Consider the following 25,403-nt stretch of genomic DNA (forward strand, 5'->3'; position numbering starts at 1 on the left):
ACATCTCCCCTCCACTGTTGCAATGTTTCAAACCCCGCTCCTTTATCCGCTTTCCCCCCTCCTTGCAACAACAAAAAGCTCTTTATGACCTCAAAGCCGGGCACAAACACCCCCCCCGAGAGCACCTCCCGCGGAATTCCCACATCCAGACCCTCGGGATGCCGCTTAAATCCGTGATATTTGCACTAAATCCACTGGAAAACACCTCTGAGCATCCCCTGGAGAGGGATCCCCGTGTCCTTTGCACGGACAGGGACGGGAATCCTACACTGGGAAAGACTCAGCTGGGCTGGGAAAACGAGATATAAACGCTGAAAATGACATATAAACTCTGAAAATCAGATAGAAGCTGAAAATTAGATAGAAACCGAATTTCTTGGATGCTTCTTTGGGAAAATGCTTGTGGCAGAGCTCTTTTTTTTTTTTCCCCTTTGCTGACGGTTTCCAAGCAGCCAAAAAATCCTCCCCGTGCTCTGGATCCCAAACTTTCGCTGCTCCAGCGCAAATAGTCGCTATTTTTGTACATATTTTTTTTTTGATACTGTTTTATCTGCTGCTGGTTTGTGACCCTTTGGAATAAAGAGAGCGGAATCTTTGCTAAAAATCCCGGCTGCCTCCGTGGGTTTTTATCTCTGTGGGGTTTTATCTCCGTGGGTTTTTGTCTCTGTGGGGTTTTGGGGGTTTCTTTTCTGAACATCTCGCCACAACTCACCGTGTGTGTGTGTGGGGGGTGAGTTTGGTGTAAAATATTCCCCCCCAAAAAGCACCACCTCAGGCGGTTCTGCAGGTGGAAAACCATCACCCAGCCCTAATTTTAGGTGCTCAGCCCCCAAATCCCGCCCCATCCCTCATCCAGCACCCCCCCAATCCCATTCCAATCCTATTTCTCAGGATGCAGGTGAGTATTTCCCAAAAGGAAGAGCTTAAAAGCGAAGTATTTTCTTTATCCCCCCCAATTTAAGCCCAATCCCAGTGGCCCCCCAGGGTTTTGCACCACAAGAAGCTGTCCCAGTTTTTCCTGCCCCTGCCTTCCAATCCCAAAATCCCACTTAGGGTCATTTGGGCTCTTTGGGATCATAATAAAGGGAATTTATTCTGGGAGCTGTTGGTGTGAACATTCCCCCTTGGACAGAGGTGGAGAGGGACTGACCTTGGTCCCAGCTGCCCATCCACACACTCCCGTCCCTTCTTTCTCCTGGCAGCTCTTCCCAAATGGAAAAGGAGCTGCAATCCCTGCCACCATTCCCAGTTCATATTTATATTATATTTTATATACCGTATAATATAATAAATATATATAATACAAATATTATATAAAATATAAATATTATATATTATATAAACACTATATATTATATAAATATTATATTTTATATATTAAATATATACATATTATATATAAAATATCATTATATAAATAATATTATGTATAAATATTATTCTATAAATATTATATATAGTATAAATATTTTATATAATATAAATATTATATGGTATAAATATATATTTATATTCTATTTATTTATATTTTAAATTACTGCTATAATGATTACATTATTGTTAATACACGGTTAATATAATTATTATAACTATAGTTGTTAATCATTACAATAAATAAGGTTATTATGCGTTATTATAATAAATAATATAAATTTAAAATAAAATCCTGGGACAGACACAGGCCTGACCCACCCTGACCCCCCCTTCCCACCCTCCCTCCTCTCCTTCCCAACTCCAAGCTGGTTTTCACGGACACAACCCACACTTCCAGTTGGGTTTTCCTTATTTTTTTTTTTAATTCCCCGAGCACAAAACCCGTTTGGAGAAACAAATCCCGCGGGGGGGGGGGGGGAGGGGGGGAGCGCCGGGGGCATTAATCCCTCGTAAAAACACAATATCCCCTTGATTAATGGAGAAGGGGAAAAAGAAAATGCCCCCGGCGGGCGCGGCGGGTTTTAATCGGAATTAACGAGGCAGAACCGGGGAATGTCCGTCAATTAGTGTCGCGCTCCGCCGCCAACGCATCCAGCGGGATTAAAAAGTGTCCACAACTCCGCTCGCTGCCAAATCGCTGCTTTAGAGCTCGAAGGGAAAGAGAAAAAAAAATAAAAGAGAGGGGGGAAGAAAAAAGAGAAAGAAGGCTGAGTGCGGATAATGTAACTGTTGACTAACATTTGCACGCAATAAACCGCATTCTTGGCAAGGAAAAGGAGGGTTGGGAGCCAAGGAAAAGCTTCTGCTTGACCCTACACGGGGTTTGAAGCTCCGAGCAGTGGGAAAGGGCGGCGGGGAGTTGAAGGAGGGGGGTGGGAAAGGCGAGGACAAACCCCCCCCCCCGTGCCCGCGGGGAAGGTGGGGAGGATTCCCGGGGAGAAGAGCAGGAAAAGTCAGCCAGGAGAATCGTTTGGGATGTGTGGGTGATTCCCGAGGAGAGGGGTGAGTGGAGCCATAAAAACACCCCATCCCTGGAAGTTGGAATTATATTATAATTCCATATATTGATATATAATGTATATAAAATATATCTGCATATAAAATGTATCTGTATATAAAATATATCTGTATATAAAATATATCTGTATATAAAATATATCTGTTTTACTGGAAGGTGTCCCTGCCCGTGGAATGGGGTGGAGAGTTCATAATTGAAGCATTTTGGCCGAAAATCCCTTTTTTTTTTTGCCCACCTTGGCCGAGCCCCGGGGGTCCCGTTTTCCACAGGGAGAGTTGAATCCCTCTGATCCTCCTGCTACCCGGGGGAGTTGGGCTCTCCCTCTGCCCCCAGAGCTGGCAGGGCCAGCAAGGACACGAGGGAGGCTCCAGGGACATTCCCTCTGGATGCTGCTGGAGCAGGGGAGGACCAGCAGAGGCAGTGGGGGAGGATGCTCACAGAGCTGGAGTTGTTGGTTTTTTCCCAGTGCTGTTCCCACTGAGGGCTTTTCCCAGCACTAATTTTAGGATTTCCAAGAGGCACCAGCCTTGCACGGTCTCCCCCAGGAATTCCTTCCATCCAGAGCCTTTTGGGACAAGCACAGTCCCAGAAAAGCAGGTGGTGGAACCTCAGAGCTAAGGCCTGTCCCCCCTGGACCATCAATCCCGAGCCTCCCAGAGGGACATTCCAAGGTTTTTAAGAGTGTTTCCAATACAGTTGGATTTTACACCCTGTGCAGGGAACAGTTGGGGTCACCCAAACCTGGTAGGGTTGGATCAGGGACCTCGGAGAAGGGGAAAGGGATCCTGTCCTGAGGGAGGGATCCCATCCTGAGAAAGGAACCTTTTCCTGGGGAAGGGATCCCATCCTGAGAAACAGACTTTTCCTAAGGAAGGGATTCCATCCTGAGGAAGGGATCCCATCCTGAGAAAGGGACATTATCCTGAGGAAGGGATTCCATCCTCAGGTAGGGTTCCAATCCTGAGAAAGGGACATTATCCTGAGGAAGGGATTCCATCCTGAGGAAGGGTTCCAATCCTGAGGAAGGGATCCCTTCCTGAGGAAGAGACTTTTCCTGAGGAAAGGATCCCATCCTGAGGGACACTGTCTTGGGGAAGAGACACTGTCCTGAAGAAGGGATTCCATCCTGAGAAAGGGACATTATCCCAAGGAAGAGCACCTATCCTGAGAAAGGGATCCCATCCTGAGAAAGGGACTTTTTCCTGAGGAAGGAATCCCTCACACATCCCTCAGGATGGGATTCCATCCTGAGAAAGGGACCTTTTCCTGGAGAAGGGATCCCACCCATCCTGAGGAAGGAACACTCCTGAGAAAGGGACACTGTCCTGAGGAAGGGATCCCATCCTGAAAAAGTGATCCCATCCTGAGAAAGGGACATTATCCTGAGGAAGGGACCCTATCCTGAGAAAGGAACTCTGTCCTAAGGAAGAGACCCTGTCCTGGGCAAGGGATCCCATCCAGGGAAAGGAACACTCTCCCAAGGAAATGACCCTGTCCTGCAGAGCCCCTGCTCCTGAGAGGAGGGAAAATCAGGGATCTGGGCTCTCTGGAAAAGCCTCCCAGGGTACTTTTCCACCATCCTTGGGCCTCCCAGCCCAGCCCAGCCCCGGAGTCCTGCTCGGAGCAGCCCGGGAAGCGAAGGGATCAGCACAAGTCCCTCTGCAAACACAGCCTGGGTGGAGCTCATTCCGTTTGGGGCTGGAATTCCATCCAGCTCCTCCCCAGCCAGGGCTTGGCCACCCCACCCCACTCCAGAGCAGCTTTTACACCTGCAGAAAACACTTACCTGTTCCCCCGACCCATCAACAGGCTGGTGAAAGGAATTAAATCCCGCGGCTGAATGCAAATGTTTTTATTGCCTTTGTGGCCAATTGTGGCGAGAATCGAGACACGGGAGGGGGGAAGGTGGGGCCGGAAAACCTTCCCCTGCCCGGGCTGTGCCGTGTCCTCCAAGGCAAACAAGGCAGCTTAGTGAAAATTTGGGGAGGGGAAAAAGGTGAGATGTTTGCCTTCATGTCCGTTCCCCTTTTAGAACTGAGACAATATTTGAGGAGAAACAAAAGATAACGATCGGATGCGGCGAACAAACACGGCCCGGATCCTGGATTAGCCGAAGGGCTCGGAAATCCCGGCCCCGGGGGTTTTGGCACAGCTCCCACAGCAGCGATGAGCGGACCCCCCCCCCCTTCGGCCCCCCAGCAGCCCATCCCGGCCTCCTCCAGGCCCAGGACGTCCTTCCTCATCCAAGACATCCTCTGGGATGGGGCGGAGCGCGGAGCGCGGCTGGACAGGGGCAGGAGCAGAGGGGTTGGCAGCGCCGGGAATGGGGAGAGCGGAGCGGCCCCGGCCCAGGGGAGGGAGGGCGGCTCCGACCCCGGCAACCACCCCGGGAGCCCCCATCCCACGGGAGCATCCCACGGCACGGGGACAGCCCGGGAAGAGGACACAGGTAAGGGCTGCGAGCTCCTGGAGCAGCCGGCGGGTTGGGAATGGGGCAGGGAATGGATCGGGAATGGGGCAGGGAATAGATCAGGGAATGGATCAGGGAATGGGGCAGGGAATGGATCAGGAATGTCTCTGATGGGGTCAGGGAATAGACCACGGAATGGATCAGGAATGTCTGTGCTGGGGTCAGGAATGGACCAGGGAATGGGTCAGGAATATCTGTGCTGGGGTCAGGGAATGGATCAGGAATATCTGTGCTGGGGTCAGGAATGGATCAGGGAATGGATCAGGGAATGTCTATGCTGGGATTAGGGAATAGACCAGGGAATGGATCAGGAATGTCTCTGAGGGGGTCAGGGAATGGATCAGGAATGCCACATCCCACCCTGGGGGCACCCCCTGGAGCTGTTCTTTGCCTGGAGAATTTCTTGGATCCCTGGAAGTGTCCAAGGCCAGGTTGGAGCACCCTGGGACAGTGGAAGGTGTCCCTGCCCGTGGGATCGTATTTAAGGTCCTTTCCAACCCAAACCATCCCAGCATTCCATGATTTCTCCCTCCAAGCTCTAAGATATCACAGTTACTACTTAATTCTTTCCTCTCCTTTCTTCTGCTTGTCTTGTTCACTTACAGATCCCCCAGGATCACACTCCAGGTGGGAATTTTGTCCTCCAGATCTTCACTGCAGGAAATCCTGCAAGTTTAAGGAGTCATCAGGGTCTGTCCCATAAATAAATCACATTAAAAACACACCCCTGCCCAGAGAGATTTACACAACAATCTGTCCTGGTTCCAGAGGAACCCCAAAGTTTCCCTGGGAATCCCCAAAGTTTCCCAGGATCAGGATCCATCCCCAAAGTTTCCCAGGATCAGGAGACATCCCCAAAGTCTCACAGGATCAGGAGCCACCCCCAAAGTTTCAGGGAATCAAGAACCATACCCAAAGTTTCAGGGAATCAGGAGCCATCCTCAAAGTTTCAGGAAATCAGGAGCCATCCCCAAAGTCTCCCAGGATTAGGAGACATCCCCAAAGTCTCCCAGGATTAGGAGCCATCCCCAAAGTTTCCCAGGATCAGGAGACATCCCCAAAGTTTCAGGAAATCAGGAGCCATCCCCAAACTCTCCCAGGATTAGGAGCCATCCCCGAAGTTTCACAGGATAAGGAGCCATCCCCAAAGTTTCCCAGGATCAGGAGCCATCCCCAAAGTTTCCCAGGACCAGGATTCCTCATTTTTACTCTTCCCAGCATCATCAGCAGGATCTGGGGGGTCTTCCAGGTCCTTTTCCTCCCTAATCCCTCTTTTTTCCCCTCCTTCCCACCTCTAACAGTCCTGGCAGAACATCTTGGCGCTGCCTGAGAAATCAGGTAGGCTTTGGAGAGACCAAAAAAAGACCAAACTGGGGCCAAAAAATAACCCCCAAAAAGATGAGGAATTCCTTCTCATGCACCTGCTCCAGCCTCAGGAATCCTGTGGTCCAAACCAGGCTGCTCAGGCCCCACAAATCCCTGGGATGAGCCAGGAATGTTTCCCACCTGGAGCTGAAACAATTTCCCCCCCCAGTGGAGATTTTATCATGTTGATGTTCTGGTTAAAATTCCCATTTTTTCCACCTTTAGAGCCCACCTTGGCCAAGCCCTGGGGATTCCCATTTGCCACAGGGAGAGGTTTATCCCTCAGATTATCAGGATGCTGCTCAGCCCAGTTCCCAGGGAACTGTTTCTCCCTCAGAACCTGCACCGAGAAATGTGGGGTTTTTTCCCTTTTTATTCAAGTCTTCTGGGGTTTTCCCTTCCAATTCTGCAGCAGAACAAGTGAAACCTCAGCAACTGCAGCTCCCCAGGGCCTCCACTTTATCCAAGGAGGGGTGGGGGGAAGAAAACCTGCAATTTGGGAATTTGCTGCACGAGCCACAGTCTGGGGGCTGGGTTTGGAAATCCCAGCAGCAATTCCTCGCCAAGAGGATCCCGTTCCAAAACTCTCCAGCGGCTCCTAGAGGAGGGTGAGCCCCTTTCAGGAGAGTTGGCAGCTCCTGCCAGGCTGGGAAACCCCTCCCAGAAGGATTTTCCTCCTCCAGTGATGACGGGAAAGGGTTGGAGGAGCCGAGCCTGCCAAGTGCTCCGGCGACACTAGAAGGCACCATTCCCTCAGGGATCAGCCTGGCAGAGCCTTCCCCGCCCTCAACTCCCGAGGAAAACCCCCCAAACACGAGCCCCACCAGCACAAAAATCGGGATATTTTATTTCCTTGAGCTCCAGTGATAACAACTGTAGCAGCATCTCACAAAAGAACTCCTGCATTGTTAAATACACATTTAAGAGAACACTTTTTTTTTTTCAATCCCAAAAAAACAAATACAACTGAAGAACTGCAAAGTTCCTCCTCCTCCCCTTAAATGATGTGCGTTTCTTGCAGAGGAAGCAGCAGAACATGTTTCACAGACCAGGCTAAAAAAAAATAAATCAAACTTCAGGCTCAAAGCTCGGCTTTCAAATGCAAACTAGGAGAGAGGAGGGGCTTTGGGAAGGGGGATCCAGCATCAGGAAACGCTTCCTGCTGGAGGGAAGAGAGCTCTGCAGTTATTACCCCAGCTGGGCTGGTTTTATGGGAGAGCCAGAAATCCAGGGAGAGCCTGATAAATGTCCAAGTGCTCCTTTATCCACTCCCAGCTCGAGGAAGAGCAAACTCCCAAGAAAAGCTGGGTTCGGATTGTTAAATCCCTTCCCTGCTCAAGGAAGAGCAAATTCCCAAGAAAATCTGGGGTTTCCTTAATAATTATTTGTTGATAATTACTAATTACTGGTGCTCAACACCCCGGAGGTTCCCCTGCTCTCCCCTCTCCGAGGAGATGCTCAGCTGGCCAAAAACTCAACCAACATCCCGACTTCTCCACAGGCAAATCCAGGCTCCAAGCAGGAGATGAGGCTCTCCCAGAACCCCAAAAGGGCAGGAATATCAAAGCAGCAGCCAGAGGAAGGGGATGATGCAGGAGGCACCACTCCTGAACTGGCACTAAAAAAGCTGCCACCACCCCCCGGGGATGCTACAATTTGCCTCTTCAGCATCAAAGTGACCCCAAAATTTCACCTCCCTGGAAACACTCAGTGCAAAACCAGCTGAACTTCGCCACTTTTAAGACACAGGGTGAGTCTGACACAGTGATTAGTTCCTTTAAAGACAAAAAAATTAAAGCATCGAGCAAAGCTCGTTTCCCCACGAGGTTCGTTTACACAAGGCACAGAGAGGAGCTCTGGGATTCACCTTCTCCAAAAAAAAAAAACCCCAAAAACCCAGAGCAAAGGGATTAGATGGGATTAGTGTCATCCTAAGGGACACAACTGGCTGGTGGGATATTCCAGGGACACATCCCAGCCCTAAAGCTGCTCCCAAAGCCACATCCCAGGGTGCAGAGCAGGGCAAGTCCCAGGGAGGGTGGGGATGGACCAGCTGGTGCCCTGGAACTTCTGGTTGCACATCCAGGCTCCTCAAATCCCTCCTGGATCACCCCAAGGGGCTAAAAGGGGGGGGGATTTGGGGGTTTGGGAGAGCCCTTCCCAAGAGGAGCAGGGCACACAGGGAGGCTGCCACCCTGCCCCAAAGCCCAGCATTCCCACAGCAGGAAAACCAAACCCAGGGCACGAGGAACCTCCCCAGGGTGGGTTTTCCTCCCCCCAGCATTGATTTTTTCCCCCCCAGGGTGGATTTTTTGCCTCCCCAGGGTGGATTTTTCCTCCCCCAGGGTGGATTTTCCCCCCCAGGGTGGATTTTTCTCCCCCCAGGGTGGATTTTTCTCCCCCCAGGGTGGATTTTTTGCCTCCCCAGGGTGGATTTTTTGCCTCCCCAGGGTGGATTTTTTGCCTCCCCAGGGTGGATTTTTGCCTCCCCAGGGTGGATTTTTTGCCTCCCCAGGGTGGATTTTTTGCCTCCCCAGGGTGGATTTTTTGCCTCCCCAGGGTGGATTTTTTGCCTCCCCAGGGTGGATTTTTTGCCTCCCCAGGGTGGATTTTTCTCCCCCCAGGGTGGATTTTTTGCCTCCCCAGGGTGGATTTTTTGCCTTCCCATGGTGGATTTTCCTCCCCCAGGGTAGGATTTCCTCCCCTAGGGTGGATTTTTCTGCCCCCAGGGTGGGTTTTTTTCCCCCTCCTCAACAAACACAAGCTGGGAGGTGGCTTTGGTTCTTCCCTAAGGCTTTCCCAAGGTTTCTGCTGCTGGTTTGGGAACTGCCAGGATGTGACCCCTGCAATTCAGGGGCCAAACTGTAAACAGAAGCTCCAGGTGCCCCCCTTTTCCTGGGAGCAGAGCAGCTCCATGGACCCACTTGGAGCCCAGGTGGCTCCTGGCAGCAGGATCAGGGCTTTAGGGAGAAAACTGGGAATAAATTAAGGGAGGATGAAGGTTGCTCAGCTGTCACACGCCATAAAAATGTACCTTTAAAAATAAGAGAGTCTGCAAAATAAGTACTGTAAAAATCTACATCTTAAAGAGTCTCCTTGTAAAAAATGGAAAGGAGTTTTCCCCTTTTTCCACCCCCCAACCCCCAAAGTGACCAGGGATTTCAGGGTGCTCCCCAAAATTCCTTCTCCCCCCCCCATCCCAACAAGTCTCAAGGGGCCACCAAGTACCTGACACCCAGGTGAGAATCCAGGTCACCATTTGGGGGGTTAAATGCTGTAAAATTAAAGCCAATCTGGCTATAAAAATAAATGCTTTTGTGTCTTCCTCCCATGGGATGGAAGAGTTCAGCCCTTTTTAAACAGCTTCACATCCAGCTGTAATAAGCATTTTTAGAAAACAACCCAAATGCTTCCATAGAAAAATAAAGGATAAACATTATCCACCTCTTTTATATTTCTATAAAAGTTAAGTTCTGTGACAGGATATTCTGCTTCTTTGCTGTATAAAAAAAACAAAAACAAAACAACAAAACCCCAAAAAAAAAAAAATCCCAAACAACCCACCCAGCTTAGGTTTTGTCCAACCTAAGGGAAGGAGGAAACTACACCTTCAATCTTATCCAGAAGAAAAAAAAAATAGCAGTTGGCAAGTCGGCTCCTCCAAAAATAAAGTTATTAAATATATATATATATATATATTATTAGAAGTCTTTATAAACTTTTTGTTTAAAGCCAGGAGGACCCGGGACCTCCCCTCGAGGAGGGAGGTGTGGATGTCGGGGATGGGAATCCTCCAGAAACACATGTTCCTCCAGTGGGATGTGTGTCCCAGAGCTGGCTGGGGGGGGGGGTGACACACACCCCCAGAGGGGCCACCGAGGCTCCTGTGCCACCTTCACAAGGACGTTCTTTTCTCCAGCTTGTGCTTTGTGAGGAAGTACTTGAAGAACTCGTACACCGACCACGCGATGGCCGTCGAGGGCATCTGGTAGATGACCCGAGCTTGGACCCCCCTGAAGAAGCCAGGCAGCCCCCCCAGCTGGTAGACGGTCCTGAAGGCGTTCAGCATGCCCGAGAGGTGGCCGCTGATGTTGAGGGAGCTCAGGGCCGTGTTCTCCTGCGTGTTCAGGAGGGTTTTGCAGACGTCCAGCGGGGTGGTGGCGGCGGCGGCCACGGCGCCCGCCACGGCCCCGGCCACGATGTGGGAGCGGGGGTGGTACTCGCGCCGGGGGTTGATGTGCTCCTGCATGAACTCGTAGGTGATGAAGTGGATGGCCTGGAAGGGCACGTTCATGGTCAGCTGGGTGGTGTAGCTGCGGTAGAAGGCCCCGAAGCCCTCGGTCCTCTGCACGGTCCTCACGCAGGACAGCACCGACTTGTAGGGCGAGTTGAACATCTGCATCCGCTGCTTCACCACTGCGGGGGCACGGGGAGGGTGGGGGGAGAGGGCTGTGAGCTCCAGCACAGCTGGGCTGGTCAGCTCAGCGCCCACGCTGAGCCCTGCCCCAGCCACAGACACCCAGAGCCAGCCTTGCCTTGTACACCCAAACTGAGCCACCCAGAGCCAACCTCACCTTCCAAATCCAGACTGAGCCACCCACACCCAACATCTCCTGCCACACCCCCCAAACTGAGCCACCAGACCCAACATCTCCTTCTACATCCAAACAGAGCCACCCAGAGCCAACATCTCCTTCCAAATTGAGACTGAGCCACCCAGACCCAACATATCTTTCCATGTCCAAACTGAGCCATCCAGAGCCAACGTCACCTTCCAAATCCAGACTGAGCCACCCAGAGCCAACCTCACCTTCCAAATCCAGACTGAGCCACCAGACCCAACATATCCTCCCACACCCTCCAAACTGAGCCACCCAGACCCAACATCTCCTTCCAAATCCAGACTGAGCCACCCAGACCCAACATCTCCTTTTAAATCCAAACAGAGCCACCCAGAGCCAACATCTCCTTCCAAATTGAGACTGAGCCACCCAGACCCAACATATCCTTCCATGTCCAAACTGAGCCACCCAGAGCCAACCTCCCCTTCCAAATCCAGATTGAGCCACCCAGACCCAACATCTCCTGCCACACCCCCCAAACTGAGCCACCAGACCCAACATCTCCTTCCACATCCAGACTGAGTCACCCAGAGCCAACATCTCCTTCCAAATTGAGACTGAGCCACCCAGAGCCAACATCTCCTTCCAAATCCAGACTGAGCCACCCAGACCCAACATCTCCTTCCACACCCCCCAAACTGAGCCACCCACACCCAACATCTCCTTCCACATCCAAACTGAGCCACCCAGACCCAACATCTCCATCCACACCCCCCAAACTGAGCCACCCAGACCCAACCTCCCCTTTCAAGCCCATCCAGACCCAACCAAGTCTCCCAGGCCCAAACTCCAGACCCAACTTCACCTTCCACATCCAAACTGAGTCAGAGCCAACCTCCCCTTCCAGTCCCAAACTGAGCCCCCCAAACTTCCCAGTGCCCCCAAAAGACTCAACACAGGGAGGGGAGCAGGTCAGAGCTCAGCCCCAGCTCTGCACTCCCACGGGCTAATGAACTCCTCTCCTCCAGCTTAATTAATGACCTTCTAGCTTAACTAATGACTCTTTAGTCCTAGAAAAGTGAATTAATCACTGTCCCTCACCTGGGAAGGGGAACAGACCCACCTCCAGCCCCACTGACTGGAGCAGCTTCCACTGACTCAAGCAAAAGGCCAATTAATTTAATTCACTTCATCAGGGCATAATTAAAAGGATTTGATACACCAGAGATTTCTTCCCTCAGAAAAACCTGACTCTGGGCCAGCTCAGGAGTGCAGTGAGGAGCTGCAGGCCAGAGAATTGTCATTTTAGCTGCATTTTACACCGAGGGGCCTCATTTCACTGAGTTCAAAACTATCTAATTATAAGTCGGTTTTAATAAAGTGTTAAAAGGATAACTGAAATAAAATTAATTTCTGATAGAGAATGATGGGAATAAGTTAAGTAGTTTCTTTAAGCTAACTAAAAGGATAACTTAAATAAAATTAATTTCTGATAGAGAATAATGGGAATAAGTTGTTTCTTTAAGCCAACTAAACATGTTTTATATTGATCCACGGTTATTTAGCCTAACATTGTCCAAAATTCTTTCTTTTGTTCCTTGTTTACCTTCCTATATCTAACAAATGTTTATCTGATAGTCTTTTTTGACAGGTTAAATGTTTTTAATGTTAGTGCTAAATTTGAGAAGATGCTCATTGCACATTATTTGAAGTTTTGTGCATTTTACTGCGTGTCCCCTGCCTGATATCTCGTGTTCAAGGAGTAATCAGTCAGAGTTTCTCCCAAACCTCGTTTTTCAATTTAAAAACAAAAAAAAAGGGGGAATCTGTCACCACAAATGCTAAATTATGGTGAGTTTGCTCCAGGGCATCCTAAGGTATGTTTATAAAGGAACACCAATTATAAAGCAACACGTATGTTACACCGAGGAGTATAAATGTCAGAGATCTGTTTCAACAAACACCCTGTGCTGTTCTATCCCTCTCCTGGCCTTGCTGCTTGGAACCAGACTGTGTATTTTTTAAGACTGACCCCGGGGGGAGCAGCCCTGCCCTTCCCAGGGCTTACCTTCGGCAGGATTCATCACGGCGTCGTGGAGCAGCGTGGCCACGCTCCCGGCTATCCCTGCAGGGCAAGAGCAGCCTTGAGAAAGGCAAACAGGAGCCAGGGCTTGCCCGGGCACTGCCACCCATGGAGGCAGCTGGGGGAGCGCCCAGGGACACTGCAGTGACTCCCAGGGCAGGAAAAGCCACCCAGAGCAGCCCCACGGACACCAAGATCCACTCACAGCCACCATTCCCAACGACTCCCAGGGTTTTGTCCACACCACAACCCCCCCCCCCCCAGAATGACTGAGACATGAGCAATGTTTGCAACCAACTCAGCACATCCATAATTAGGTGTTTTCAGCCCTTTACTCAGCCCTTTCCTTTTCAAACACTAATTGCCCACATTCTGCCAAGTCCAACCAGCCATGAACGATCCCGCAGTTGGCTCCAGGAAGGGCCTCTCTCCAGCCACACCTTCCCCTTTGATCTGGGTTCCCACCTCGAATTCTCTCTTGCCCAAATGACTTTTGGTCATTTCTCATTAACCCAGAGCTCCAGTTTTCCTGCTGGTACCAAAAAGCCTGTAGCTACTTGAAAGGCAAACATGGGAAAGGTATTCCTGGCAAAAAGCAGCAAGAAGAAAGATGTTTTACTCCCTGAACTGAGGGAAGTGAGTCCATGGCAGATTCCTGCTCTGACACCACGTCAGGTCTCCTGCACAAACCTTTTTCTAACACCCTGGCTGTTCATTTAAAGGGTTTCTGCTGTTACAGAGGCATTTCTGGGCTGAAAAGCAAAATATTCCTGATAAAAGCCAAATTGAGCACACAGAGGATGGAGGAGGGCACTTCATGTTAGGGCTCCCAGGGACAGCTGGAACAACCTGAACTCCAAACCTCCCAGAGGTTGGAGTGATGCCTTCAACACAAGGTTATACCTTTAGGGGACACCTTCAAAGGCTGGACTTGATGCTCCTGAAGGCCTTTTCCAACTTTAATGGTTCTGTGATAACACAGAAACAGCACAACTGCACCTGAACACCTCTTGCCCACTGCACTGAGGACTCGTGCTGGGATATTTGGAGGTTAAAGAGCAGTGTAGGAACCTAAACCAGACTGAATTTGGAGGGCAAACACGAGTGCCACGAGGTCAGGAAGGGCTTCTCTACTCCACTGCTGACTCCCAGCCCAGCCTCCTCTACCCTCTTGGAAGAGAGACCTGCCAAGCACTGCCCAGTGCCAGGGCAGCCCAGGGGTGTCAGAGGAACAAGGTGACCACCAAGAAGGGCTCAACCCAGGGGCAGGTGCCACCTCTTTGCCTCCTGCCTCCTCCCAGGGGGATTATTTGGCTGCCTGGAGCAGATATTCCAGGAGCAGAGCACAGGGAAGGCGGGAAGCAAGCGATAAAACCTCAAGTGGGGTGGGGGGTGTTTTTTTTGGGGTGACAAACCCCCCAAAATACCATTGGCCAGGTGGCTGTTTCCTCCCTGCTGCAGAGTGTCACTGAGGGACTTTTTCATTTTCTCATAGCAGGCAAAGTACATGGCGTGGGCAGGGCCAGCCCCCAGCATGGTGACATTAATCCCACGTAAAGGCCTCCAGAGCCCCTCAGTGAGGACAATCTTCTTCAGAGCTTCGTACACGCTCCTGTACTGGGCTTTGGGGTCCGGCTGCAAGCTCTGCATCCTTGTCTGCAACAAAGCACACGGAGGGAGAGGCCTTGGTTACCCAGCTTTTCACTCAACTCAACAAGCACAAAATCCACGAGTTCATAGAATCCCAGAATCAGCTGGGTTGGAAGGGACCTCCGAGATCATCCAGTCCAACCCTTGATCCAACCCCGCCGTGGTTCCCAGCCCATGGCACTGATGCCACATCCAGGCTCACCTTAAAAACCTCCAGGGATGGAGAATCCACCCCTTCCCTGGGCAGCCCATTCCAAGGGCTGAGCACCCTCTCTGCAAAGAAATTCTTCCTAATCTCCAACCTAACCCTCCCCTGGCACAGCTGAAGCCCGAGCCCTCTTGTCTTGCTGATGGTTGGGTGGGCAAAGAGACCAACCCCCAGCTGGCTCCCCCCTCCTGTCAGGGAGTTGCACAGAGTGAGGAGGTCTCCCCTGAGTCTCCTCTTCTCCAGGCTGAACAGCCCCAGCTCCCTCAGCCTCTCCTCACAGCACTTGTGCCCCAGTCCCTTCCCCAGCCTTGTTGCTCTCCTCTGGACCTGCTCCAGGACCTCAATGTCCTTCCTGAAAGACTTCCAAGAGCTTTAGAGGGGTGGGTTCAGTCCCCACACCGAGGCCAGATCAAATCCATTGCGACACCAGAGGAGGGAAGTGTAACCTCTGCTCTTGTTTATCCATGGAAAGTCCAAGGAATTAAGCTGGTGTGTGGTTGTTCCAAGTGAAGAAATACAGTTAGGTCTGTAATTGCCTCTTGCTTAACAACACCCCTGACTCTGCCCCAGCTTGTCTGGCCTGCAGTTGCTCAGCAGCTTGTGACACTCCGTTGGGCAACAGGGTTCCTAGAAGGGCGACCTGAGGGAGCTGGGAAGGCCCAGGAACCTCCCCCAGGAGGAGGGAAGGCAGAGCCAGAGGGTGACACTGTCCCCCAGCAGTCTGGAGGGCCCTTCACCCTGTTTGCCCCCCCAGCTCCTGGTGCTCTGCACCCACCAAGTGCCGCTGCTGCCCATCGGTCTTCAGTGGATTTTTCTCCCAGGGATTTTTAGGCCAGTTGAGCTCCTGGCACCCAAACCCACTGCCATGGCTTCCTTATCCAGTTCTCCCATGGGGAAAATGCCTTTCAGCTCATTCCAGGGCTCTGCAGATGCCATCACACCCCGGGGCTCTGAGCCCTGGGGGTGACAATGACCTTGCAGGGCACAGACTCCAGTGAACTCCCTCCCAGCAGGGATGGGAGAGACACTGGTGAAGACTGAACCTCCACAGCCATCCCAGCAAATCCTGACATTGGGATACCCCTAAATCCTTCCCACCTGCACCACTGGAAGGGGCTGCCCAGGGAAGAGGTGGAGTCTCCATCCCTGGAGGTGCCCAAGGAAGGACTGGATGTGGCACTCGGATGGGGCACAGGTTGGACTGGGTGCTCTGGGAGGGCTCTTGTGGCTGATCCACCCCCATCCCACCGAAACCAGATGAAGGGATACACAGCCCTTGGTGCAGCCTCACGCCTGGAAACACAAACACTGGGCTCCTGGGAAAGCCACAGCCCTGGGAAACGGGCGCTGAGCAACCTGCAACCCCGTGCAGTGGATGCTTTTCCAAGGGGAAGCTCCAGAACTGCAGCAGAAGGTGACAGGGAGGATCCCTTCCTTGGGGGACACATCCCTCCAAGCTCATCAAGGCCCTCTGGTAATTAGCTGCAGCTCAGCTTCCAAGGCAGAAGTCAATAAAAGCGTTTTCAGGTCTGAAGTCTCGATTCTCTAAAACCACCCAAGGCACCAGAAACCACAAAGCACTTTCACACACACCCTGGGTTAGACCAAGGAAGGGATCAGAGCCGAGTTCAGGACTTTAACCCAAGGTGGGTTTACACGAGGCCAAGCCAAGCAAATCACTGGATCTGCAGCAAATACTCTGCAAAAAAAAAAAAAAAAATCCCCCAGGAATTCTCTGCAAAGGGGCCTTGGCTCAGCAGCCAGCAGAATTCCAGACTCCAGCAGCAGCTGCCACTGCCCAAAGGCATCACCCCACACCAGGGAATTTGGCAGCCTCCAGCAAAGCTTCCTGTTCCACAGCCCTCCGTGCCCTGGAATGGAGCTGAAAATAAACCCAAAGCCTCCCAAAAACCCTCCTGGGAAGGCAGCAAGGACCTGAATTAGCTGGGAATTTAAAACCAGGTTTTAAACCTGTCACAGAGCAACCCCCTCCTGGGTTCCTGCACCTTCCCAGGCCACGGATGCTCCTCGGGAAGGGCTGGATTTTTGTGGTGCCCCGGAGAAAACCCCGCTCGCTGTCAGCGTGACTCAGCAGGAGCCACCTCTGCCAAGCTGCTTCCACCTGGGGTTTGGGCTCCAGTTTTCATTTCTCTGCCAGTTTGAACTTGAAGGCATCGCCCTGACCCAGCAGATCCCAGTCTCAGCCCAGTCTGTCACTGGGAAGCAGCAAACACCGTTTATATTTGGGTGTTGTTGGGAACTAACCCCAAGTATTTCCACCCTCACCGAGGGCCCAGTTTCTCCCACTTCACCCCAGGAGCTCCCATGACAGCACAGGACCCTCCTGAACCTCCTAAAACCCCACAGAGCCACAGGAAAATCAATTTACAGACCCCCTGTGCCCCAGCCTGGCTGGGAGCAGGGCAGGTTTTCATGGAGCAGGGATGTAACGTGGGGAGGCTTCCCTCGCATCAAAACACCAATTTAATTTTTGGGGTGATCTGAGCCACCCTAAAGGGGTTTTCAAAACTCACACCATAGCCCAGAGTAACCCACACAGTTTGAATCACCACCAGCACAGCCTGCTCTGCAGCTGGGCCTGTGGAGAAACCAGGACAGACAGCCCAAGGGATAACAAAAACCAGGACTAACAGCCCAAGGAATAACCAAACCCAGGACTAACAGCCCAAGGAATGACCAAAACCAGGACTAACAGCCCAAGGGATAACAAAAACCAGGACTAACAGCCCAAGGAATAACCAAACCCAGGACTAACAGCCTAAGGGATAACCAAAACCAGGACTAACAGCCCAAGGAATAACCAAAACCAGGACTAACAGCCCAAGGAATGACCAAAACCAGGACAGACAGCCCAAGGAATGACCAAAACCAGGACTAACAGCCCAAGGAATAACAAAAACCAGGACAGACAGCCCAAGGAATAACAAAAACCAGGACAGACAGCCCAAGGAATAACAAAAACCAGGACAGACAGCCCAAGGAATAACAAAAACCAGGACAGACAGCCCAAGGAATAACCAAACCCAGGACTAACAGCCCAAGGAATAACCAAAACCAGGACAGACAGCCCAAGGAATGACCAAAACCAGAATTCAACAGGACAGGCAGCCCAAGGAATAACCAAAAATCAGGATTTAATAAGCAAGCAGCCCAAAGAGTAGCCAAAAAACCCAAAATTAAATAGGACAAACAGCCCAAAGGCTGCAGTTTCTCAGGTGTGAAGCTGGAGATGTGCCCTGAGCAGGGCAGCCCTCACCCCTCCCAGCTCCTCCTGTCACCTATCTGCAGCCAACAAGCTGCTCTGGGAGCCTCACCCCCCTGATAAGCAGCCAAGAAATACTTCTCCACCTACTTCAATTAATCCCTGTTGCATAAGGCAGGAGCTCACAGGCCCTGCTAGTCCTAGTTCCAAAGCTTGGGCATAAAAAAACCCCTCTGTCACCCAAAGTGCCAGGCTGGGGCTATTTTGGTAATTCCTCAAGCACCTCCATAATTCCTCAAGCAGCTCCACAGCCCCCTCAAACAGGTGAGCTGCTGCCTGTGGACGAGCTCTGCTCCCTGGGTGACCTTTTTGGGAATATCCAGGGTGGTTTTCTCCCCACAGTTGTTTCCCCACCACGAGTCAGGGCTGGGTTTTGCAGCTCCTGCCCAAGGGGGGGGTCACTGCTTGGACGTGGCACTGGACAAACACACCCAGACTTCACTTGGCTTTGTTTTTCTCTCTTTTTTTTCTCTTTTTTTTTCCTCCTCCTGAACACAACACGCTTCCCCCCCCCCCCAAGTTCACATGACACAACCAGCCCAGAGAACACAATATGCCTTCACCAGGAAATCAGCAGCGTTTCTGCAGCAGATCCTGCCAGCTGGAGGAGGCACAAGCTCTGAATCCCCGTTTTCAGGGGGTTTATCAGCTGGAACAGCTCCCAGGTGAGCTTGTGGAACCCAGTTGTGTCTGGAAAACAGCTCAGCCCTGACTTTCCAGCACCCTAACACCATCTCTGAGCTGGAACAAGAGGAGCTGCTCCTCCTGGAGCTGCAGAACCTGCCACCACTAAAAGCCTAAATAACCACAGAGCCTGAATAAACCACAGTCACACAGCTCCCAGGTCACCTGGTGGGCTCTCAGGATCTCAGGGACAGGCAGAGAAGCTCCAAAGTCTGACTGAACCACTGAAATCCTCACCCCATCCCTCCCACCAAGCTCTGAACTCGTCCTCCTTCCCCTCTCTGGCATCACAGGGGTAGAGGGAGATGTTTCTCCCACCTTCAGCCCTGTGTGACAGCACAGAACCTCCTGTGCCTGTCAGGACCATGCAAAACCACAGGAAAAATCAGCTTGCAGACCCCCTGTGGCCCAGCTGGGTCAGGAGCAGGTCAGGTTCTCCTGGAGAAGGAGCTTTTGCCCCCAGTGCCACTGCAAGAAGGGAGGTTCCAGCCCTGCGACGCCTCCAGCTTCTCCCTGAGCTCTCTCCCATCACCAATTAGTCCCCAGGGGAGGAAAACTTCCTTCACATCCTCCAGGGATGTTTTCACAGCCTGTGGGAAATCAGCTCCAGCAGAGAGATCACCCAGTGGCTTCGGGGAGAGGCTCCAGGGGAATCCTCCACAAACTCCCTTCGGGAGTCCTCGACACACTGAGCTCCCTCCAATAAACCTGGAGATGGATCAGCCTTCCCAGGCCAGCTGTCCAAGCAAAACAAGCCCCAGCACTGTGAGAACAAGCAAAACACCACCAGCACCCAGCTAAAATCCCAAATCCAGGCCAGGGTGGCAACACCAGCAGTGTTCGGGGGGAAAGACAGAGGATTACAGGGGTGGGTGAGGCTGGAGCTCCAGGGGGGCTTTACCCGAGGGTAAAAAAAAATACCATTTATCATTCGGTGTTTTAGCTAATGATGGAAAACGGGGTAAATTTAGATGGGATGCTGGGGAGGAATTCCTCCCTGTGAGGGTGGGCAGGGGCTGGGATGGAATTCCCAGAGCATCCGTCTGGGAAGTGTCCAAGGCCACCCGGGATGGTGGAAGGTGTCCCTGCCCATGGCAGGGCGTGGAATTGGGATGGTTTAAGGTCCCTTCCCGCCCAAACCGCTCCGGGATTCCACGACCTCGGAAGTTGTGCAAGTGTCTGAAGCAACAATCCCCCAAATTCCAGCGTTTCCAGTTTCTCTTTCAGAGGAAATGACTCGCTGGAACCAAAACATTCCCTTCCCAGCAGGATCTCCCCAGGTGCCTGAAACGGCTCTTTCTGCAACATCCAACAACCCCCCCAACCTCCTCCAGCCCCTGCTCTGCCATTCCCAAGCCCAGGAACTGTTCTCCAGGAGGAAGGAGCTTTCCTGGAGGGTGGCACAGCTCTCCTGGGCAAGTGGAGGAGCTGCTTTTACAACCTGAGCTGGTCGCTCCCATCACAAGCAGAAAAACCCTTTTGGGGGTCACAAAAACCGAAACAAAACAAAACAAAGCCCTTTTTCAGGGTCACATCTCCCCTTTTCCCACAGCAGTGGGAGCAGGACCCGAGCCTGGAGCTCGGGATTTCAGTGCCTCACACACATGGAGTGGCCTTGGCCGGGCTCCACGGGAGTTTTCCCGCAGCCCAGAGCATTTTATCTGCTCCCAAACACTCCAAGGCACTTTGCTGAGCTGGATTATTGCCAGCCCGGGGCACAGCCAGGGAATTCACAGCCCGGTGCAATCATCAGGGCTTGGCTTTTCCTCCAAAGCACCTCCTGCTTCGGGAAATGGGGACAACCACTTTCGTTTTCTCCCTCCCCTTTCCCTCCCGCAGAGGAAATGTCCTCGAGCAGCCCCACAACTCCTCGAGCAGCCCCACAACTCCTCGAGCAGCCCCACAACTCCTCGAGCAGCCCCACAACTCCTTGAGCAGCCCCACAACTCCTCGAGCAGCCCCACAACTCCTCGAGCAGCCCCACAACTCCTCGAGCAGCCCCACAACTCCTCGAGCAGCCCCACAACTCCTCGAGCAGCCCCACAACTCCTCGAGCAGCCCCACAACTCCTCGAGCAGCCCCACGGCCCCTCGAGCAGCCCCACGGCCCCTCGAGCAGCCCCACGGCCCCTCGAGCAGCCCCACGGCCCCTCGAGCAGCCCCACGGCCCCTCGAGCAGTTCCCCAGATCCCTCAAACAGCTCCACAATTCCTCAGGGATGGGGCAGAAAACCCCAGGTTGGTTTGTGTGAAGAGCTGGTTCCACACTCAGGTGTCCCCGTCCCCCCCTGTCACATCCCAAGGGTAACAACCCAAATTTACCATCCAGGTTCAGCAGGGACAGACAGACCCAGAGGGATAACACAGCAAAAAAAACAGGGAATATTTTCCTTTGAGTGCTTATCCCTGCACACTGGCAACACCTGCAGCACCCCAAACCCAAGGCAATTCCTCTCCTCTCCTCTTTCTACTCTTTCAGGGAGCTCTGCATGGAAAAGAGGAGGATTTAGAGCATCTTTCCTGCTGAACACAGAGGATCCATCCACACCAGCAATACAGCACACAGGGGAGTTGGGTTTTCCCAGTTTTTCCTCTTTTTTAAGGGCCCAGAGCAGCAAAGTGGCAGGGCAGAGGGAGGGAATCCCATTCCTGCTGCTTCCTCCCACGCTGGGAAGCCTTCCCTTGCAGACTCATCCACACCAAAACTCACCCAGCAGCCCCTTTACAAGCCCTGACCCCAACAAAGCCACCTCTGCTGTGACACGAAATGGGGTTTGTGCCACCCTGGTGTGGCCACACCACCCTGTCCCACCAGCTGGGCTGGAATTCCAACACTGTGGGAGGGAAAAGCTGCCCAGAGGGCTCCTGACCCAGGCCAAGAGGGAACTGGTGGCATCTCCCATGCCAGGGAGCAGCACTGGGGCTTCACCTTTGCACCCCTGGGTGTGCAAAGCTCAGGATGGGTCCAGGGGGAGGGCACAGCTCCAGGTCCACGGGACATTTTGAGGGGCACAGCTCCAGGTCCACGGGACATTTTGGGGTGACACCTCAGGGACCTGCTCCCTGCACACCCCAGCACCTCGTGCCTGCTCCCACAGCCTGGTGCAACTCTGCTCCCTGCCAGGGGCATTCCCTGCCCTGGGGGGGCCCTGTGCACCCCAACATTCCCCTGCACACCCTCCCTACGTGCACCCCAACATCCCTGGCACAAGTTCCCCCTCTCAGACCCCGACACCCTTCACACACTCCCCTGCTGCTTGCACCCCAAAGCTCCTCGGACACTCCTGCCTTTCCTGCACCCCAACATTCCCTGCACACTTCTCTCCCTTGCACCCCAACACCCCCTGCACACTTTCCATATTTACACCCCATGTACCTCGACCCCCCTTACACATTGAGCCCCTCCCTGCACCCCAACACCCCTCACACCCCCAACAACCCCCTGCACCCTTTCCCCCCCCACACATCCCATCACCTGTCAGACACTGTCCCCTCCCTGCACCCCAACACTCCCCGCACACTTTCCCTACTTGGCACCCCAACATCTCTTACACTCTGCACCCCAACACCCCTTATACACTACACCCTAACAGCCCTTACACCCTGCACCCCAACACCCCTTATACACTACACCCCAACAGCCCTTACACCCTGCATCCCAACACCCCTCCCACACTGTCCACCCTGCACCCCAACATCTTACACCCTGCACCCCAATATCCCTTAAACACTACACCCCAACACCCCTTACACCCTCCACCCCAACACCCCTCCTACACTGTCCACCCTGCACCCCAACATCTCTTACACCCTGCACCCCAACACTCCTTATACACTGTCCACCTGCACCCCAACACCTCTCCCACACTACCCACCCTGCACCCCAACACCCACCCTGCTTTCCAGCACCCCAGCACCCCTTGCACACCTCCCCTATTTACACCCCATGTACCCCAACAGCCCCTTGCACCCCTTGCACACTCCCTCCTCTTCTTGCACACCAAGAACCCTTTGCACCCCCTGTACACTCCCCCCTCTTCTTGCACCCCAACAGCCCCTTGCACCCCTTGCACACTCCCCCCTCTTCTTGCACCCCAACAACCCTCTGCACCCCCTTTATACACTCCTCCCTCCCTGCACCCCAACACTTCTTGCACCCTAAACACCCTTCGCACCCCTTTGCACACCCTTACACGCCCCCTCTCTTCTCGCACCCCAGCCCCCTTTGCACGCCCCTTACACACCCCCAGCACCCCACGCGTGTTCTCCCACTGGCACCAGCGCAGATCCCGGCCCCCAGACCCCCATACACGTACCCCCGGGGCACCCCAGACCCCCGTACACCGCCGGTACCCCCCGACCCCCTCCCCGGTACCCCGGGCAGGTCCCCCCGGAGCATCGCGAGCACCCCCGATCCCCGCACCCCCCGGAGCATCCCGGGGTGCCGCGGTACCCGCATTCCCGCTACACCCCGAGCACCCCCGACTCCCGCACCCCCGGGGATGCCCCCCGTGTCCCCCCGCGGGCACCTTGACCGAGTCCACGGGGTACATGACCGTGTGCTCCATGATTCCCGCCACCGCCCCGGCCACCATGTGCGTGCCGAGCGCGGCGCCGCTGGGCAGGCTCTCGTATTCGTCCCCCTCCGCCACGGCGGGGCCGGGGGGCGGCCCCGGCCCCGGGGGCGCTGCGGGGGCGCAGCTCAGCTCCATGCGCGGGGGGACGCGGGGGGACAACGCGGGGACACGGCGGGGCCGGGCGGGCACAGGGACCGCGCGGCGCCACCGCCCCCCTTTAAAGCCGCGCCCCGCCCCGCCCCGACGCACTGATTGGCTGGCTTTCTGTAACGTCACGAGATTGGCAGCACGGAGACCGAATGGTAAAGAGAGGTGACGGAATGAAGAGTGACGATTGGCTGCGCTGTTGGGGGGCGGGCTCGGTGAGGGGGACGCGCGGTCCTAAAGTCCGGCTGAGGGCGGGGCTGGGGAGGGTGCGGGTCCTGCGCTGGAATTGCGCTGGATTTGCGCGGGAGGATGCGGCGCTCCGGCTCCAAAGCGTGGTTTAGGATGGAGAACGCGGTGTCAGACATGTGGGTGGCATAGGTGTAGTGTCCTCAGGAGGAAATAAAGTAATAAAGTAATAAATAAATAAATGTAAGAAATAAAATAAAATAAGAAAAAAATAAGAAATAAAATAATAATAAGTAAGATAAGCATCTTATCTTATATATAAGAATCTATAATAAGTAAAATAATAAAAATCATAAATAAAATAATTAATAAATAAAATAAAAATATTAATATAAATAAAACAACATAATAAAATAAACAAAATAAAGTAATAAAAATAAACAAAATAAAATAATAAAAATAAATAAAATAATATTATTTTACATATTAATGTTTTCTTGTTTTACTATTTTCATTATTTCATATTACGCATTTCTAATTTATTATTTATATCTTTTATATTATTATTTCTCTGTTCCACCGTGCAATCAGCCCAAAGCAGTTCAATTTGACCCTCTCAGAGAGCAGGAGGCAAAGTCTTCGTGGCCCAGGGCGCCGGGAACAGCCCTGACTTTATTTCATTCCTCCTCAAAGGATTATTTGGAATTCGACCTTGCAGGGAAGGAGGTGTTTGTGGCATGAGCTGAAATCAAGGTTAACCATTTCCACGATAATGCGAAGCAATTTATTGCTGAACGAGCCTCGGGGAGGAAGAAAAGCACCCTCAGAGCCCAGAAAAAAAGCAGGACAACAAAGTGGGTTTTTTTCCCATCCATGAAATTAGGTGAGAAAATCCGGGTCTGCTCCTGCCCTCACCTCCCAGGAGGGACCTGGAGAGATTCTGCACGTGCTGTCCTGCTCCCTCATTCCCATGGTTGTGCTGGGAAGCCTCTGTTCCCGGCGGGAACATGGAGCAGCTGGAGAAAACAACAATGACAACAACAATGACATGGCCACGCCTGACTGATTTTGGGTTCCTGGCAGTGCTTTCTGCACCCAAAGCGGGCTTTGTGCAGGAGGTGGGAGAGCTGGAGCTGAGACCTGGCCATCCCACCATCCCTGAGACCGGGAATCACCCACCTGGAGAAAGCAGAGACTCCAGAACCCTTGGCCAACACCAAATTTAACCCAGGAATTGCTAAACCTCCCCTTCCTTTCCCCCCTGGTAGAAGCCACGGGATTATCACACCTTTGTTTCGTCCCGAGGAGGCTAAATCCGGGCTGCTGACAGGTCTGACACTGTTTTTTCCAGCCCAAGGGACATTTTAGAGCTGTGTCCCCCCCTGGAATCCCAGCAGACAGCTCGCCCTGGGTCTGCCACACACGAACCAAACGTGGCCACCAGAAACTTCCCCTTCTGTGACTCAAGGAAATGCCTGAAATAAAACTCGCAGGGGAACATTTTCCACTATTGCTCCACAGGTTATCTGGGTTTTCTCCTCCATAAACGAGAATCAAAGGTGCTTTAATCTCCTCCCCGTGCCTTTGGCAGGGCAGGGAGGGGGAATTAAAGTGTCACTTACCCTAATGAGCCCTTTCCCTGCAGCCTTGGGTCCTGCTCCCTGATAATGACATGGATCAGTGTGGAATAGGTGCTGCTCCCAGGTAGGAACAGGTTATATTTTAACCCTGCAGCAGT

The 25,403-nt window shown here is 52.7% G+C and overlaps 1 protein-coding gene across 2 annotated transcripts; it reads right to left on the reverse strand.

Moving 5' to 3' along the window:
- Nucleotides 1-9,721: 9,721 nt before the first annotated feature.
- Nucleotides 9,722-23,415, reverse strand: SLC25A37 (solute carrier family 25 member 37). Of its 2 annotated transcripts, XM_032712562.1 has the most exons (4): nt 23,285-23,415; nt 14,360-14,588; nt 12,918-12,974; nt 9,722-10,703 (listed from the first exon to the last, which is right to left on the reverse strand). In XM_032712562.1, the coding sequence occupies exons 1-4, from the start codon at nt 23,348-23,350 to the stop codon at nt 10,183-10,185; spliced, it is 873 nt and encodes a 290-aa protein (XP_032568453.1). In that variant the 5' UTR covers nt 23,351-23,415; the 3' UTR covers nt 9,722-10,182. The 2 variants fall into 2 exon arrangements, with proteins under 2 accessions (XP_032568453.1, XP_032568455.1); XM_032712564.1 differs by lacking the exon at nt 12,918-12,974 and having other exon boundaries at nt 23,285-23,413.
- Between the last annotated feature and the right edge of the window lie 1,988 nt (nt 23,416-25,403).

The sequence above is a fragment of the Chiroxiphia lanceolata genome, chromosome 28, assembly GCF_009829145.1.
Source record: "Chiroxiphia lanceolata isolate bChiLan1 chromosome 28, bChiLan1.pri, whole genome shotgun sequence".
Taxonomy (NCBI): domain Eukaryota; kingdom Metazoa; phylum Chordata; class Aves; order Passeriformes; family Pipridae; genus Chiroxiphia; species Chiroxiphia lanceolata.

What these genes read in the sequence shown, in the direction of transcription:
- SLC25A37 (XM_032712562.1), bottom strand. Translation starts at nt 23,350, where the DNA reads ATGGTGGCCGGGGCGGTGGCGGGAATCATGGAGCACACGGTCATGTAC. An exon ending in AAACAGCCACCTGGCCAATG is followed by an intron (nt 12,975 to 14,359) that starts GTATTTTGGGGG and finishes CTTGCCCTGCAG; the next exon opens with GGATAGCCGGGAGCGTGGCC. An exon ending in CGTGATGAATCCTGCCGAAG is followed by an intron (nt 10,704 to 12,917) that starts GTAAGCCCTGGG and finishes GTGCCCCCGCAG; the next exon opens with TGGTGAAGCAGCGGATGCAG.